Source organism: Oncorhynchus gorbuscha, linkage group LG22, assembly GCF_021184085.1.
Source record: "Oncorhynchus gorbuscha isolate QuinsamMale2020 ecotype Even-year linkage group LG22, OgorEven_v1.0, whole genome shotgun sequence".
NCBI lineage: Eukaryota > Metazoa > Chordata > Actinopteri > Salmoniformes > Salmonidae > Oncorhynchus > Oncorhynchus gorbuscha.
The window spans coordinates 38,059,939-38,073,767 of NC_060194.1; the positions used below are offsets into that span (position 1 = coordinate 38,059,939).

Below are 13,829 nucleotides of genomic sequence, written 5' to 3' on the forward strand. Positions count from 1 at the left end.
ACATTTGGATCCACCAAGACTCTTCCTTGTCCCGATTGGTGTTTTTAAATCATTGAAGGATTTTGAGGCTATTCCTTGACCTGTCAATCTTTTTAATTAGCTGTTTTATGATTTTGTTATACTCCTGTGATTTCTATGGTTTTTCCTAGATTACTTGTTGTTTGTCATGTTGTCTGTCTAATTGTTAATGACTTGGTGCTGCCTATCTTGACCAGGACGCTCTTCAAAATGAGATTTCAAATCTTAATGAGCCCTTCCTGGTTAAATAAAATAAATACAAATATTTTGGGTTCTGATTGGGTATGACAATTGGACAAAAGCTCATTAGGCATTTATTATGTAAGTTATATTCTTCAAGAATTAATGGGTGGGCGTGTGTAGATCATTTTAAAGTCATAATTAATGACGCAATCACCGATTGACCCTTTTAAAAACTTAAATCGAGTACAGGCTTAACTGAATGATAACCGAGACTGAATATAATAAGACATTTTATTGAATAGTTTTGGTTAGGCCTCGTCTCCGAGCAATGCTCCTCAGAGCCAGATGCTGATGATAGGTTGCCCAAAGCTGGGCAGCAGGCATCGAAACTCCCGTGCTGGGGAAAGGAGTTCCAATGACGAGCCTTAAGATTATTATGTTGGTGGTGGTGGAAGGTTGTTGGAAGACTGTTGCTAAAACAACAAGTTGGAGACACAAGGTAGGAGGAGTATTTATATCTCAACTCAAGAGTCATGCCCATTGGTTGAAAGAAAGGATAATGATTATTCGCGATTGAGCCAATGGGTTAATCAGCAACCGTAGTGGAATTGCCTTGCTCATAGGCTGATGAGTGAGATCAGAAGCGATGTGAATTATGGGTTTACTAGATTAATGAAAAGTGGCTATCCATTTAGACCAGCCGTACTGATTTAACATTCCTAACTAAACTACTTTACTTTGCTACAGATTAATGAAAAGTGGCTATCCATTTAGACCAGCCGTACTGATTTAACATTACTAACTAAACTACTTTACTTTGCTACAGATTAATGAAAAGTGGCTATCCATTTAGACCAGCCGTACTGATTTAACATTCCTAACTAAACTACTTTTCAAAAGTTTGGACTCACTCAGAAATGTCCTTGTTTTTGAAAGAAATGCACTTTTTTTTGTCCATTAAAATAACATTAAATTGATCAGAAATACAGTGTAGACATTGTTAATGTTGTAAATGACTATTGTAGCTGGAAATGGCTGATTTTGGATGGAATATCTACGTAGGCGTAGAGGCCCATTACCAGCAACCATCACTCCTGTGTTCTAATGGCATGTTGTGTTAGCTAATCCAAGTTTATCATTTTAAAAGGCTAATTGACCATTAGAAAAACCTTTTGCAATTATGTTAGCACAGCTAAAAACTGTTGTTCTGATTTTAAAGAAGCAATAAAACTGGCCTTCTTTAGACTAGTTAAGTATCTATAGCATCTGCATTTGTGGGTTCGATTACAGGCTCAAAATGGCTAGAACAAAGACATTTTCTTTTGAAACTCGTCAGTCTATTCTTTTTTTATTCTTGAAATTAAGGCTATTTCATTCGAGAAATTGCCAAGAAACTGAAGATCTCGTACAATGCTGGGTTCTACTCCCTTCACAGAACAGCGCAAACTGGCTCTAACCAGAATAGAAAGTGGGAGGCCCCTGTTCACAACTGAGCAAGAGGACAAGGACAGGGTGTTTTGGTGTTTTGCGCATACTATTTAATGAAGCTGCCAGTTGAGGACTTGTGAGGCGTCTAGTGTGTCTAGTTTGAGAAACAAGACACACTAGACGCCTCACAAGTCCTCAACAGGCAGCTTCATTAAATAGTATGCGCAAAACACCAGTCTCAACATCAACAGTGAAGAGGCGACTCCGGGATGCTGGCCTTCTAGGCAGAGTTCCTTGGTCCAGGGTCTGTGTTCTTTTGCCCATCTTAATCTAGTCTTTTTATTGGCCAGTCTGAGATATGACTTTTTCTTTGCAACTCTGCCTATTGTCTGCGTTTTTTTTCCCAGGTTTCTCAAGCCTGGATCAGAGCCTAGGTATTCAAAGATATTCAAATCAGGCCCTTATGTATCCTGTGTACTGTGTTCCAGAGCCCTGCCGCCGGTGCCAAGGTTACTGGCGGGTTCTATGGCTGGTACCACAGCTGCCATGCTCACCTACCCTCTGGACATGGTGCGAGCCAGGATGGCTGTCACGCCCAAGGAGATGTAAGACAACTACCCCTACCTCTGAGAACACACACACTCTCACACACAGTACATTCGGAAAGTATTCAGACACCTTCCCCATTTCCACATTTTGTTACGTTACAGGATAATTCTAAAATGTTTAAAATATTTTGTTTTCCTCATCAGTTTACACACAATGCCACATAATGACAAAGCGGAAGCAGGTTTTTAGACATTTTCGCACATTTATTAAAAATGATCAACATAAATACCTTTTTTTTTACATTAGTATTTAGACCCTTTGCTATGAGAACGAAGAACCTGATGGTCACTCTGACGGAGCTCCAGAGTTCCTCTGTGGATATGGGAGAACCTTCCAGAAGGACAACCATCTCTGCAGCACTCCACCTATCAGGCCTTTATTGTAGAGTGGCCAGACGGATGCCACTCCTCAGTAAAAGGCACATGACAGCCTGCTTGGAGTTTGCTACAAGGCACCACGCTTTGGCCTGAATGCGTCACGTCTGGAGGAAATCTGGCACCATCCCTACGTGGAAGCATGGTGGTTGCAGCATCATGCTGTGGGGATGTTTTTCAGCGGCAGGGACTCAAATCAAATGTTATTTGTAACATGCGCCGAGTACAACAGGTATAGACCTTACAGTGAAATGCTTACTTACAAGCCCTTCACTACCAATGCAGTTTTAAGAACCCCCCCCCCCAAAAAAAAATGTAAGAGAGAAGATTAACAAATAATTAAAGAGCAGTAGTAAATAACAATGTCTGAGCAATATTCAGGTTGTACCGGTACAGAGTCAATGTGTGTCGAGGTAATTGATGTAATATGTACATGTAAGTAGAGTTATTAAAGTGACTACATAGATAATAACAGAGAGTAGCAGCAGCGAAGAAGAGGGTGGGGGGGGCGTGTAATGTACTGAGCCGTACGCACTACCCTCTGTAGTGCCCTGCGGTCGGAGGCCGAGCAGTTGCCATACCAGGCAGGGATGCAACCTTTCAGGATGCTCTTGATGGTGCAGCTGTAATACTATTTGAGCATCTGGGGACCCATGCCAGGGGGAATAGGCGTTGCTGTGCCCTCTTCATGACTGTCTTGGTGTGCTAGGACCATGTTAGTTTGTTTGTTTGATGTGGTCACCAAGGAACTTGAAGCTCTCAACCTGCTCCACTACAGCCCCGTTGATGAGAATGGGTGCGTGCTCTGTCCTCTTCCTCTAGTCCACAATCATCTCCTTTGTCTTGATCACGTTGAGGGAGAGGTTTTTGTCCTTGCACCACACGGTCAGGTCTCTGACCTCCTCCCTATAGGCTGTCTCATTGTTGTCGGTGATCAGGCCTACCATTGTTGTCATCATTAAATGATGGTGTTGGAGTTGTGCTTGGCCGTGCAGTCATGAGTGAACAGGGAGTACAGGAGGGGACTAAGCACTTACCCCTGAGGGGCCCCCGTGTTAAGGATCAGCGTGGCGGATGTGTTGTTACCTACCCTTACCACCTGGTGGGGGGGCATCAGGAAGTCCTAGGTTGCAGAGGGAGGGGTTTAGTCCCAGGGTCCTTAGCTTAGTGATGAGCTTTGAGGGCACTATGGTGTTGAACGCGGAGTTGTGGTCAATGAATAGCATTCTCACATAGGTGTTCCTTTTGTCCAGGTGTGAAAAGGCAGTATGGAGTGGAATAGAGATTGCATCATCTGTGGATCTGTTGGGACGGTATGCAAATTGGAGTGGGTCTAGGGTTTCTGGGATAATGGTGTTGATGTGAGTCATGACCAGCCTTTCAAAGCATTGCTACGGGTCGGTAGTCATTTAGGCAGGTTACCTTAGTGTTTTTTGGCGCAGGGACTATGGTGGTCTGTTTGAAACATGTTGGTATTACAGACTCCGACAGGTAGAGGTTGAAAATGTCAGTGAAGACACTTGCCAGTTGGACAGCGCATGCTCGGAGTACACGTCCTGGTAATCCGTCTGGCCCTGCGGCCTTGTGAACGTTGACCTGTTTAAAGGTCTTACTCACATCAGCTGTGGAGAGTGTGATCACACATTCGTCTGGAACAGCTGATGCTCTCATGCATGGGTCAGTGTTACTTGCCTCGAAACTAGCATAGAAGTTATTTAGCTCATCTGGCAGGTTTGTGTCACTGGGCAGCTCACGGCTGTGCTTCCCTTTTGTAGTCTGTAACAGTTTGCAAGCCCTGCCACATCCAACGAGTTTCGGAGCCGGTGTAGTACGATTCGATCTTAATCCTGTATTGATGCTTTGCCTGTTTGATGACTGGGAGATTTGTCAGGATCGAGAGAAAGATGAACGGAGCAAAGTACAGAGAGATCCTTAGTGAAAACCTGCTCCAGAGCACTCAGGACCTCAGACTGGGGGGGCGAAGGTTTACCTTTGAACAGGACAACAACCCTAAGCACACAGCCATGACTATGCAGGAGTGATTTCAGGACAACTCTCTGAATGTCCTTGAGTGGCCCAGCCAGAGCCTGGACCTGAACCTGATCGAACATCTCCTGAGACACCTGAAAATAGCTGTGCAGCGATGCTCCCAATCCAACCTGATAGAGCTTGAGAGGATCTGCAGAGAGGAATGTGAGAAACTCCCTAAATACAGGCGTGCCCAGCTTGTAGCGTCAAACCCACAAAAAGACACAAGGCTGTAATCGCTGCCAAATGTATTTCAACACAGTACAGAGTAAAGGATCTGAATACTTATGGAAATGTGATATTGCAGTTTTTTAATTTGAATACATTTACAAAAGATTCTAAACCTGTTTTTGCTTTGTCATTATGGGATATGGTGTGTAGATTGATGAGTGGGAAAAATGATTTAATCCATTTTAGAATAAGGCTGAAATGTAACAAAATGTGGAAGTCAAGGGGTCTGAATACTTTCCGAATGCACTGTATACACACACACACACACACACACACACACACACACACACACACACACACACACACACACACACACACACACACACACACACACACACACACACACACACACACACACACACACACACACACCCACAGACTGTTTGTGGTGCTGCGAATAACTCGCACTTTACATCCCATCTCTCTTCTCCCCTCAGGTACAGTAACATAATCCATGTGTTTGTGCGTATCTCTCGTGAAGAGGGTTTGAAGACACTGTATCGTGGTTTCACCCCCACCATACTGGGTGTGGTGCCCTACGCTGGGCTCAGCTTCTTCACCTACGAGACTCTCAAGAAAATGCATGCAGGTACTGCAGTGTCTCAGCTGTCGTGTCTGTTTCTCTGTCTAGTTTGTCTCTCTGTCTATTGTCTATCTCTCTGTCGAGTCTCTATCTAATCTGTCTAGTCTGTCTCTGTCTATTGTCTGTCTCTCTGTCTAGTCTCTGTCCAGTCTATATAATCTGTCTAGTCTGCCTCTGTCCAGTATGTCTCGTCTGTCTTCCTCGGTCTCGTCTCTCTGTCTAGTCTGTCTCTCTATGTCTGGTCTCTGTCTAGTCTGTCTCTCTATGTCTGGTCTCTGTCTAGTTTGTCTCTGTCTAGTCTGTCTCTCTATGCCTGATCTCTGTCTAGTCTGTCTCTCTGTCTAGTCTGTCTCTCTGTCTAGTCTGTCTCTCTATGTCTAGTCTGTCTCTCTGTCTAGTCTGTCTCTCTGTCTAGTCTGTCTCTCTGTGTCTGGTCTGTCTCTCTATGTCTGGTCTGTCTCTCTATGTCTGGTCTGTCTCTCTATGTCTGGTCTGTCTCTCTATGTCTGGTCTGTCTCTCTATGTCTGGTCTGTCTCTCTATGTCTGGTCTGTCTCTCTATGTCTGGTCTGTCTCTCTATGTCTGGTCTGTCTCTCTATGTCTGGTCTGTCTCTCTATGTCTGGTCTGTCTCTAGTCTGTCTGTGTGTCTCTAGTCTGTCTGTGTGTGTCTAGTCTGTCTGTGTGTGTCTAGTCTGTCTGTGTGTGTCTAGTCTGTCTGTGTGTGTCTAGTCTGTCTGTGTGTGTCTAGTCTGTCTGTGTGTGTCTAGTCTGTCTGTGTGTGTCTAGTCTGTCTGTGTGTGTCTAGTCTGTCTGTGTGTGTCTAGTCTGTCTCTGTCTAGTCTGTCTCTGTCTAGTCTGTCTCTGTCTAGTCTGTCTCTGTCTAGTCTGTCTCTGTCTAGTCTGTCTCTGTCTAGTCTGTCTCTGTCTAGTCTGTCTCTGTCTAGTCTGTCTCTGTCTAGTATGTCTCTGTCTAGTCTGTCTCTGTCTAGTCTGTCTCTGTCTAGTCTGTCTCTGTCTAGTCTGTCTCTGTCTAGTCTGTCTCTGTCTAGTCTGTCTCTCTATGTCTAGTCTGTCTCTCTGTCTGGTCTGTGTCTAGTCTGGTCTGTGTCTAGTCTGTCTGTGTCTAGTCTGTCTGTGTCTAGTCTGTCTGTGTCTAGTCTGTCTGTGTCTAGTCTGTCTGTGTCTAGTCTGTCTGTGTCTAGTCTGTCTGTGTCTAGTCTGTCTGTGTCTAGTCTGTCTGTCTGTGTCTAGTCTGTCTGTCTGTGTCTAGTCTGTCTGTCTGTGTCTAGTCTGTCTCTCTGTGTCTAGTCTGTCTGTCTGTGTCTAGTCTGTCTCTCTGTGTCTAGTCTGTCTCTCTGTGTCTAGTCTGTCTCTGTCTAGTCTGTCTGTGTCTAGTCTGTCTCTGTCTAGTCTGTCTCTGTCTAGTCTGTCTCTGTCTAGTCTGTCTCTCTATGTCTAGTCTGTCTCTCTATGTCTAGTCTGTCTCTCTATGTCTAGTCTGTCTCTCTATGTCTAGTCTGTCTCTCTGTCTGTGTCTCTCTGTCTAGTCTGTGTCTCTCTGTCTCTCTATGTCTGGTCTCTGTCTAGTCTGTCTCTCTATGTCTGGTCTCTGTCTAGTCTGTCTCTCTATGTCTGGTCTCTGTCTAGTCTGTCTAGTCTGTCTCTCTCTGTCTAGTCTGTCTCTCTCTGTCTAGTCTGTCTCTCTGTCTCTCTGTGTCTAGTCTGTCTCTCTGTCTCTCTGTCTAGTCTGTCTCTGTCTAGTCTGTCTGTCTAGTCTGTTTCTGTCTAGTCTGTCTCTCTATGCCTGATCTCTGTCTAGTCTGTCTCTCTGTCTAGTCTGTCTCTCTGTCTAGTCTGTCTCTCTGTCTAGTCTGTCTCTCTGTCTAGTCTGTCTCTCTGTCTAGTCTGTCTCTCTCTGTCTAGTCTGTCTCTCTATGTCTGGTCTCTGTCTAGTCTGTCTCTCTGTCTAGTCTGTCTGTCTGTCTCTCTCTGTCTAGTCTGTCTCTCTGTCTGTCTCTCTCTGTCTAGTCTGTCTCTGTCTAGTCTGTCTCTCTCTGTCTAGTCTGTCTCTCTGTCTGTCTCTCTCTGTCTAGTCTGTCTCTGTCTAGTCTGTCTCTGTCTAGTCTGTTTCTGTCTAGTCTGTCTGTCTAGTCTGTCTCTGTCTAGTCTGTTTCTGTCTAGTCTGTCTCTCTATGCCTGATCTCTGTCTAGTCTGTCTCTCTGTCTAGTCTGTCTCTCTGTCTAGTCTGTCTCTCTGTCTAGTCTGTCTCTCTATGTCTGGTCTGTGTCTAGTCTGTCTCTCTCTGTCTAGTCTGTCTCTCTCTGTCTAGTCTGTGTCTCTCTGTCTAGTCTGTGTCTCTCTGTCTAGTCTGTGTCTCTCTGTCTAGTCTGTGTCTCTATGTCTAGTCTGTGTCTAGTCTGTCTAGTCTGTCTCTCTATGTCTAGTCTGTGTCTAGTCTGTCTAGTCTGTCTCTCTATGTCTGGTCTGTGTCTAGTCTGTCTAGTCTGTCTCTCTATGTCTGGTCTGTGTCTAGTCTGTCTCTCTCTGTCTAGTCTGTCTCTCTCTGTCTAGTCTGTCTCTCTCTGTCTAGTCTGTCTCTCTCTGTCTAGTCTGTCTCTCTCTGTCTAGTCTGTCTCTCTCTGTCTAGTCTGTCTCTCTCTGTCTAGTCTGTGTCTCTCTGTCTAGTCTGTGTCTCTCTGTCTAGTCTGTGTCTCTCTGTCTAGTCTGTGTCTCTCTGTCTAGTCTGTGTCTCTCTGTCTAGTCTGTGTCTAGTCTGTCTAGTCTGTCTCTCTATGTCTAGTCTGTGTCTAGTCTGTCTAGTCTGTCTCTCTATGTCTGGTCTGTGTCTAGTCTGTCTAGTCTGTCTCTCTATGTCTGGTCTGTGTCTAGTCTGTCTCTCTCTGTCTAGTCTGTCTCTCTGTCTGTCTCTCTCTGTCTAGTCTGTCTCTGTCTAGTCTGTCTCTGTCTAGTCTGTCTCTGTCTAGTCTGTCTCTGTCTAGTCTGTCTCTGTCTAGTCTGTCTCTGTCTAGTCTGTCTCTGTCTAGTCTGTTTCTGTCTAGTCTGTCTGTCTAGTCTGTCTCTGTCTAGTCTGTTTCTGTCTAGTCTGTCTCTCTATGCCTGATCTCTGTCTAGTCTGTCTCTCTGTCTAGTCTGTCTCTCTGTCTAGTCTGTCTCTCTGTCTAGTCTGTCTCTCTGTCTAGTCTGTCTCTCTATGTCTGGTCTGTGTCTAGTCTGTCTCTCTCTGTCTAGTCTGTCTCTCTCTGTCTAGTCTGTCTCTCTCTGTCTAGTCTGTGTCTCTCTGTCTAGTCTGTGTCTCTCTGTCTAGTCTGTGTCTCTCTGTCTAGTCTGTGTCTCTCTGTCTAGTCTGTGTCTCTCTGTCTAGTCTGTGTCTCTCTGTCTAGTCTGTGTCTCTCTGTCTAGTCTGTGTCTAGTCTGTCTAGTCTGTCTCTCTATGTCTAGTCTGTGTCTAGTCTGTCTCTCTATGTCTAGTCTGTGTCTAGTCTGTCTCTCTATGTCTGGTCTGTGTCTAGTCTGTCTAGTCTGTCTCTCTATGTCTGGTCTGTGTCTAGTCTGTCTCTCTCTGTCTAGTCTGTCTCTCTCTGTCTAGTCTGTCTCTCTCTGTCTAGTCTGTCTCTCTCTGTATCTAATCTGTCTGGTCTGTCTCTCTCAGTCCAGTCTGTCTGTCTAGTCTATCAGCAATACAGTGCCTGGCTATATGTAAATATAAGGTTTCCCACTGACATGAACCCTGTCCCAACCATCCCTGTCTCTCTTTCTGTCTCTCTCACCCCCTACCTCCCTCTCACTCTCTCTCTCTCACTCTCTCCCTCCATCTCTCTCACTCCTCTCATCCCTCATCTCTCTCACCCCCTCCCTCCATCTCCATCTCTCTCACTCCCTCCATCTCTCTCTCTCACCCCCTCCTCCATCTCTCTCTCCCTCCCTCCATCCCTCCATCTCCCTCACCCCCTCCCTCCATCTCTCCCTCCATCTCCCTCACCACCTCCATCTCCCTCACACTCCCTCCATCTCTCACACCCCCTCCCTCCATCTCCCTCACCCCTCCATCTCTCCATCTCCCTATCTCCCTCCATCTCTCCATCTCCCTCCATCTCCCTCTCCCATCTCTCTCCATCCCTCCATCTCCCATCTCCTCCCCCCTCCATCTCTCTCACCCCCCCTCCATCTCCCTCTCTCCCTCACCCCCTCCCTCCCTCCATCTCTCTCACCCCCTCCATCCCTCCATCTCCCTCCCCCTCCTCCATCTCTCTCACCCCTCCCTCCATCTCTCTCCCTCCCTCCATCCCCCTCCATCTCTCTCACCCCCTCCCTCCTCCATCTCCATCTCCCCCCCTCCCTCCATCTCCCTCCATCTCCCCCCTCCATCTCCCTCTCACCCCCTCCATCTCCATCTCCCTCACCCCCCTCCATCTCTCTCCCCTCCCTCCATCTCCCTCACCCCCTCCATCTCTCTCCCTCACCCCCTCCCTCCATCTCCCTCACCCCCCTCCCTCTCTCTCACCCCCTCCATCCATCTCCCTCACTCCCCCCTCCATCTCTCTCACCCCCTCCCTCCCTCCATCTCCCTCACCCCCTCCATCTCTCCATCTCCCTCACCCCCTCCCTCCCTCTCCATCTCTCACCCCTCCATCTCTCCCTCCATCTCCCCCATCCCTCCCTCCATCTCCTCACCCCCTCCCTCCATCTCCATCTCCCTCTCCATCTCCCTCATCTCCATCTCCCCCCTCCATCTCCCTCCCTCCCTATCTCCCTCCCTCTCCCTCCATCTCTCACCCTCCATCTCTTTAACCCCCTCCTCTCCATCTCCCTCACCCCCTCCATCCCTCCATCTCCATCTCCCTCACCCCTCCATCTCCCTCTCCCTCACCCCCTCCCTCCATCTCCATCTCCATCTCCCTCCCTCCCTCCCTCTCCCCATCTCCCTCACCCCCATCTCCCTCACCCCCCTCCATCTCCCTCACCCCCTCCCCATCTCCTCCCTCCCCATCTCCTCCCCATCTCTCTCACCCCCTCCTCCATCTCCCTCCATCTCTCTCACCCCCTCTCCCTCCCTCCATCTCTCTCACCCCTCCTCCCTCCATCTCTCTCACCCCTCTCTCCCTCCATCTCCCTCTCCCTCCATCTCCCTCACCTCTCCCTCCATCTCTCTCCACCTCCCTCTCCCTCCCTCCATCTCTCCCCACCTCCCTCGATCTCCCTCATCTCCATCTCTCTCACCCCCTCCCTCCATCTCCATCTCTCCCTCACCCTCCCTCCATCTCCATCTCCCTCCCTCCATCTCCCTCACCCTCCATCCCTCCATCTCTCTCACCCCCTCCCTCCATCTCCATCTCCCTCCATCTCCCTCACCCCCTTCCTCCATCTCTCTCCATCCCCTCCCTCCATCTCCCTATCTCCCTCCCTCCATCCCCTCACCCCTCCCTCCATCTCCCTCCATCTCCCTCCATCTCCCTCACCCCCTCCCTCCCTCCATCTCCCTCCCCCTCCATCTCCCTCACCCCCTCCCTCCCTCCCTCCATCTCCCTCACCCCCATCCCTCCCTCCATCTCCCTCCCTCCCTCCATCTCCCTCACCCCTCCCTCCCTCCATCTCCCTCCATCTCCCTCACCCCCTCCCTCCATCTCCCTCACCCCTCCCTCCATCTCCCTATCCCTCCATCTCCATCTCCCTCCATCTCCCTCCATCTCCCTCCATCTCCCTCCATCCCTCCATCTCCCTCCCTCCATCTCCCTCCCCCCTCCCTCCATCTCCCACACCCTCCCTCCCTCCATCTCCCTCCCCCTCCCTCACCCCATATCTCCCTCCATCTCCCTCACCCCCTCCCTATCTCCCTCCATCTCCCTCCCCCCCCCCTCCCTCCATCTCCCTCCCATCTCCCTCACCCCCCTCCCTCCATCTCCCTCCATCCCCCTCCATCTCCCTCCCCCCCATCTCCCTCCATCTCCCTCACCCCTCCCTCCCTCCATCTCCCTCACCCCCTCCCTCCCTCCATCTCCCTCACCCCCTCCCTCCCTCCATCTCCCTCCATCTCCCTCCATCTCCCTCCATCTCCCTCCCCCATCTCCCTCCCCCCTCCCCTCCATCTCCCTCATCTCCCTCCATCTCCCTCACCCCCTCCCTCCCTCCATCTCCCTCCATCTCCCTCACCCCCTCCCTCCATCTCCCTCCCTCCCTCCATCTCCCTCCATCTCCCTCCACCCCTCTCCCTCCCTCCATCTCCCTCACCCTCCCCTCCATCTCCCTCCTCCCTCCATCACCCCTCCCTCCCTCCATCTCCCTCACCCCCTCCCTCCCTCCATCTCCCTCACCCCCTCCCTCCATCTCCCTCACCCCCTCCCTCCCTCCATCTCCCTCACCCCCTCCCTCCCTCCATCTCCCTCACCCCCTCCCTCCCTCCATCTCCCTCACCCCCTCCCTCCCTCCATCTCCCTCACCCCCTCCCTCCCCCTCCATCTCCCTCCATCCCTCCCCCCTCCCTCCCATCTCCCTCCATCCCTCCCTCCATCTCCCTCCATCCCTCCCTCCCTCCATCTCCCTCAATCCCTCCCTCCATCTCCCTCACCCCTCCCTCCCTCCATCTCCCTCCATCTCCCTCACCCCCTCCCTCCCTCCATCTCCCTCCATCCCTCCCTATCTCCCTCCATCTCCCTCCCTCCTCCCTCCCTATCTCCCTCCATCTCCCTCCCTCCCCTCCATCTCCCTCCATCTCCCTCACCCCCTCCCTCCATCTCCCTCACCCCCTCCCTCCATCTCCCTCACCCCCTCCCTCCATCCCTCCCCCTCCCTCCATCTCCCTCACCCCCTCCCTCCATCTCTCTCACCCCCTCCCTCCATCTCTCTCACCCCCTCCCTCTCTCCATCTCTCTCACCCTCTCCCTCTCTCCATCTCGCTCACCCTCTCCCTCTCTCCATCTCGCTCACCCTCTCCCTCTCTCCATCTCGCTCACCCTCTCCCTCTCTCCATCTCTCTCACCCTCTCCCTCTCTCCATCTCTCTCACCCTCTCCCTCTCTCCATCTCTCTCACCCTCTCCCTCCCTCCATCTCTCTCTCCATCTCTCTCACCCTCTCCCTCCCTCTCCAGAGCGGAGCGGTCGCCCCCAGCCCTACTCGTACGAGCGGTTGGTGTTCGGGGCATGCGCAGGTCTCCTGGGTCAATCGGCCTCCTACCCGCTGGATGTGGTGCGGCGGCGCATGCAGACGGCGGGCGTGACTGGGCACACCTACGGCACCATCCTGGGTACCATGCGGGACATCGTGGCAGAGGAGGGCGTGGTGCGTGGACTCTACAAGGGCCTCAGTATGAACTGGGTCAAAGGGCCCATCGCTGTGGGCATCAGCTTCACCACCTTTGACATGACACAGATCCTTCTGAAGAAGTTGTACCAGCTGAGGTATAATAACAGGTAACCAGTAGGGAGACACTGGTGGAGGGATGGAGAAGACAACGGCGAGGGGAATGAGGACCATAGATAATAGCAGGACAGTCGCTCTATGAGAACCTCGGCACAAACGATGTGTGATTGAGTGATCCAGGTCAGCACAGTGGACACACACAGTGTGTGAAATGAATGTCTTCATCTTTGTGTATGTACATGGAGGCATGAAGTCCCATGAGGTACATTTGGTGGGTCATAATATACACACTATGGTCCTGTACGTTGTGTTCAGGTGCAATATGTTCAGTTATTTCATGTGTGTAATTTTCACACAAAATACGTGTGTGTGTGTGTGTGTGTGTGTGTGTGTGTGTGTGTGTGTGTGTGTGTGTGTGTGTGTGTGTGTGTGTGTGTGTGTGTGTGTGTGTGTGTGTGAGAGACAACGCACACCTTCCGGGTGTCTCCCTTGCCTTGCGTCTCTACTTGAATAGGGGACCTTCCAACAGTCTGGATCAGATGAGTTGTTCCTGTCTTATCTCCTTTCACATGAGTTGGATTTGACTTTTATCAAACGACAATGTGCCCCCATGAGATTTTGTTTTGTTTGGTTGATGATTTTTGTTAAATGAGTTATACCAAAGCATATCCAAGACGTGCATTGTAATTAATAATATGATTTATGACTAGAGAAGATTGATATTAATATCTCTTTTGTTTTGGTACAGTGAAGTTCTCACAAGAAATATACATATTGTACAAAACATGTCCATAACATAGACTGATCAGGTGAATCCAGGTGAAAGTTATGATCTCTTATTGATGTCACCTGTTATTTCCACTTCAATCAGTGTAGATGAAGGGGAGGAGGCAGGTTAAAGAAGGATTTTTAAGCCTTGAGACAATTGAGCTGTGGATTGTGTATGTGTGCCATTCAGATGGTGAATGGACAAGACAAAATATTGAAGTGCCTTTGAA

At 49.7% G+C, this 13,829-nt stretch overlaps 1 protein-coding gene across 2 annotated transcripts in view; it reads left to right on the top strand.

The window, feature by feature from the left end:
- The window catches only part of slc25a42 (solute carrier family 25 member 42), a 35,981-nt gene extending 22,992 nt beyond the window's left edge, over positions 1-12,989 (top strand). For both annotated transcript variants that reach the window (XM_046321586.1, XM_046321585.1), the window contains 3 exons: positions 2,118-2,234; positions 5,309-5,460; positions 12,560-12,989. In XM_046321586.1, the coding sequence (XP_046177542.1) occupies positions 2,118-2,234; positions 5,309-5,460; positions 12,560-12,885 (595 nt within the window). In that variant the 3' untranslated portion in view covers positions 12,886-12,989. The remainder of the gene's footprint in view (positions 1-2,117; positions 2,235-5,308; positions 5,461-12,559) is intronic.
- The last annotated feature ends 840 nt before the right edge of the window (positions 12,990-13,829 follow it).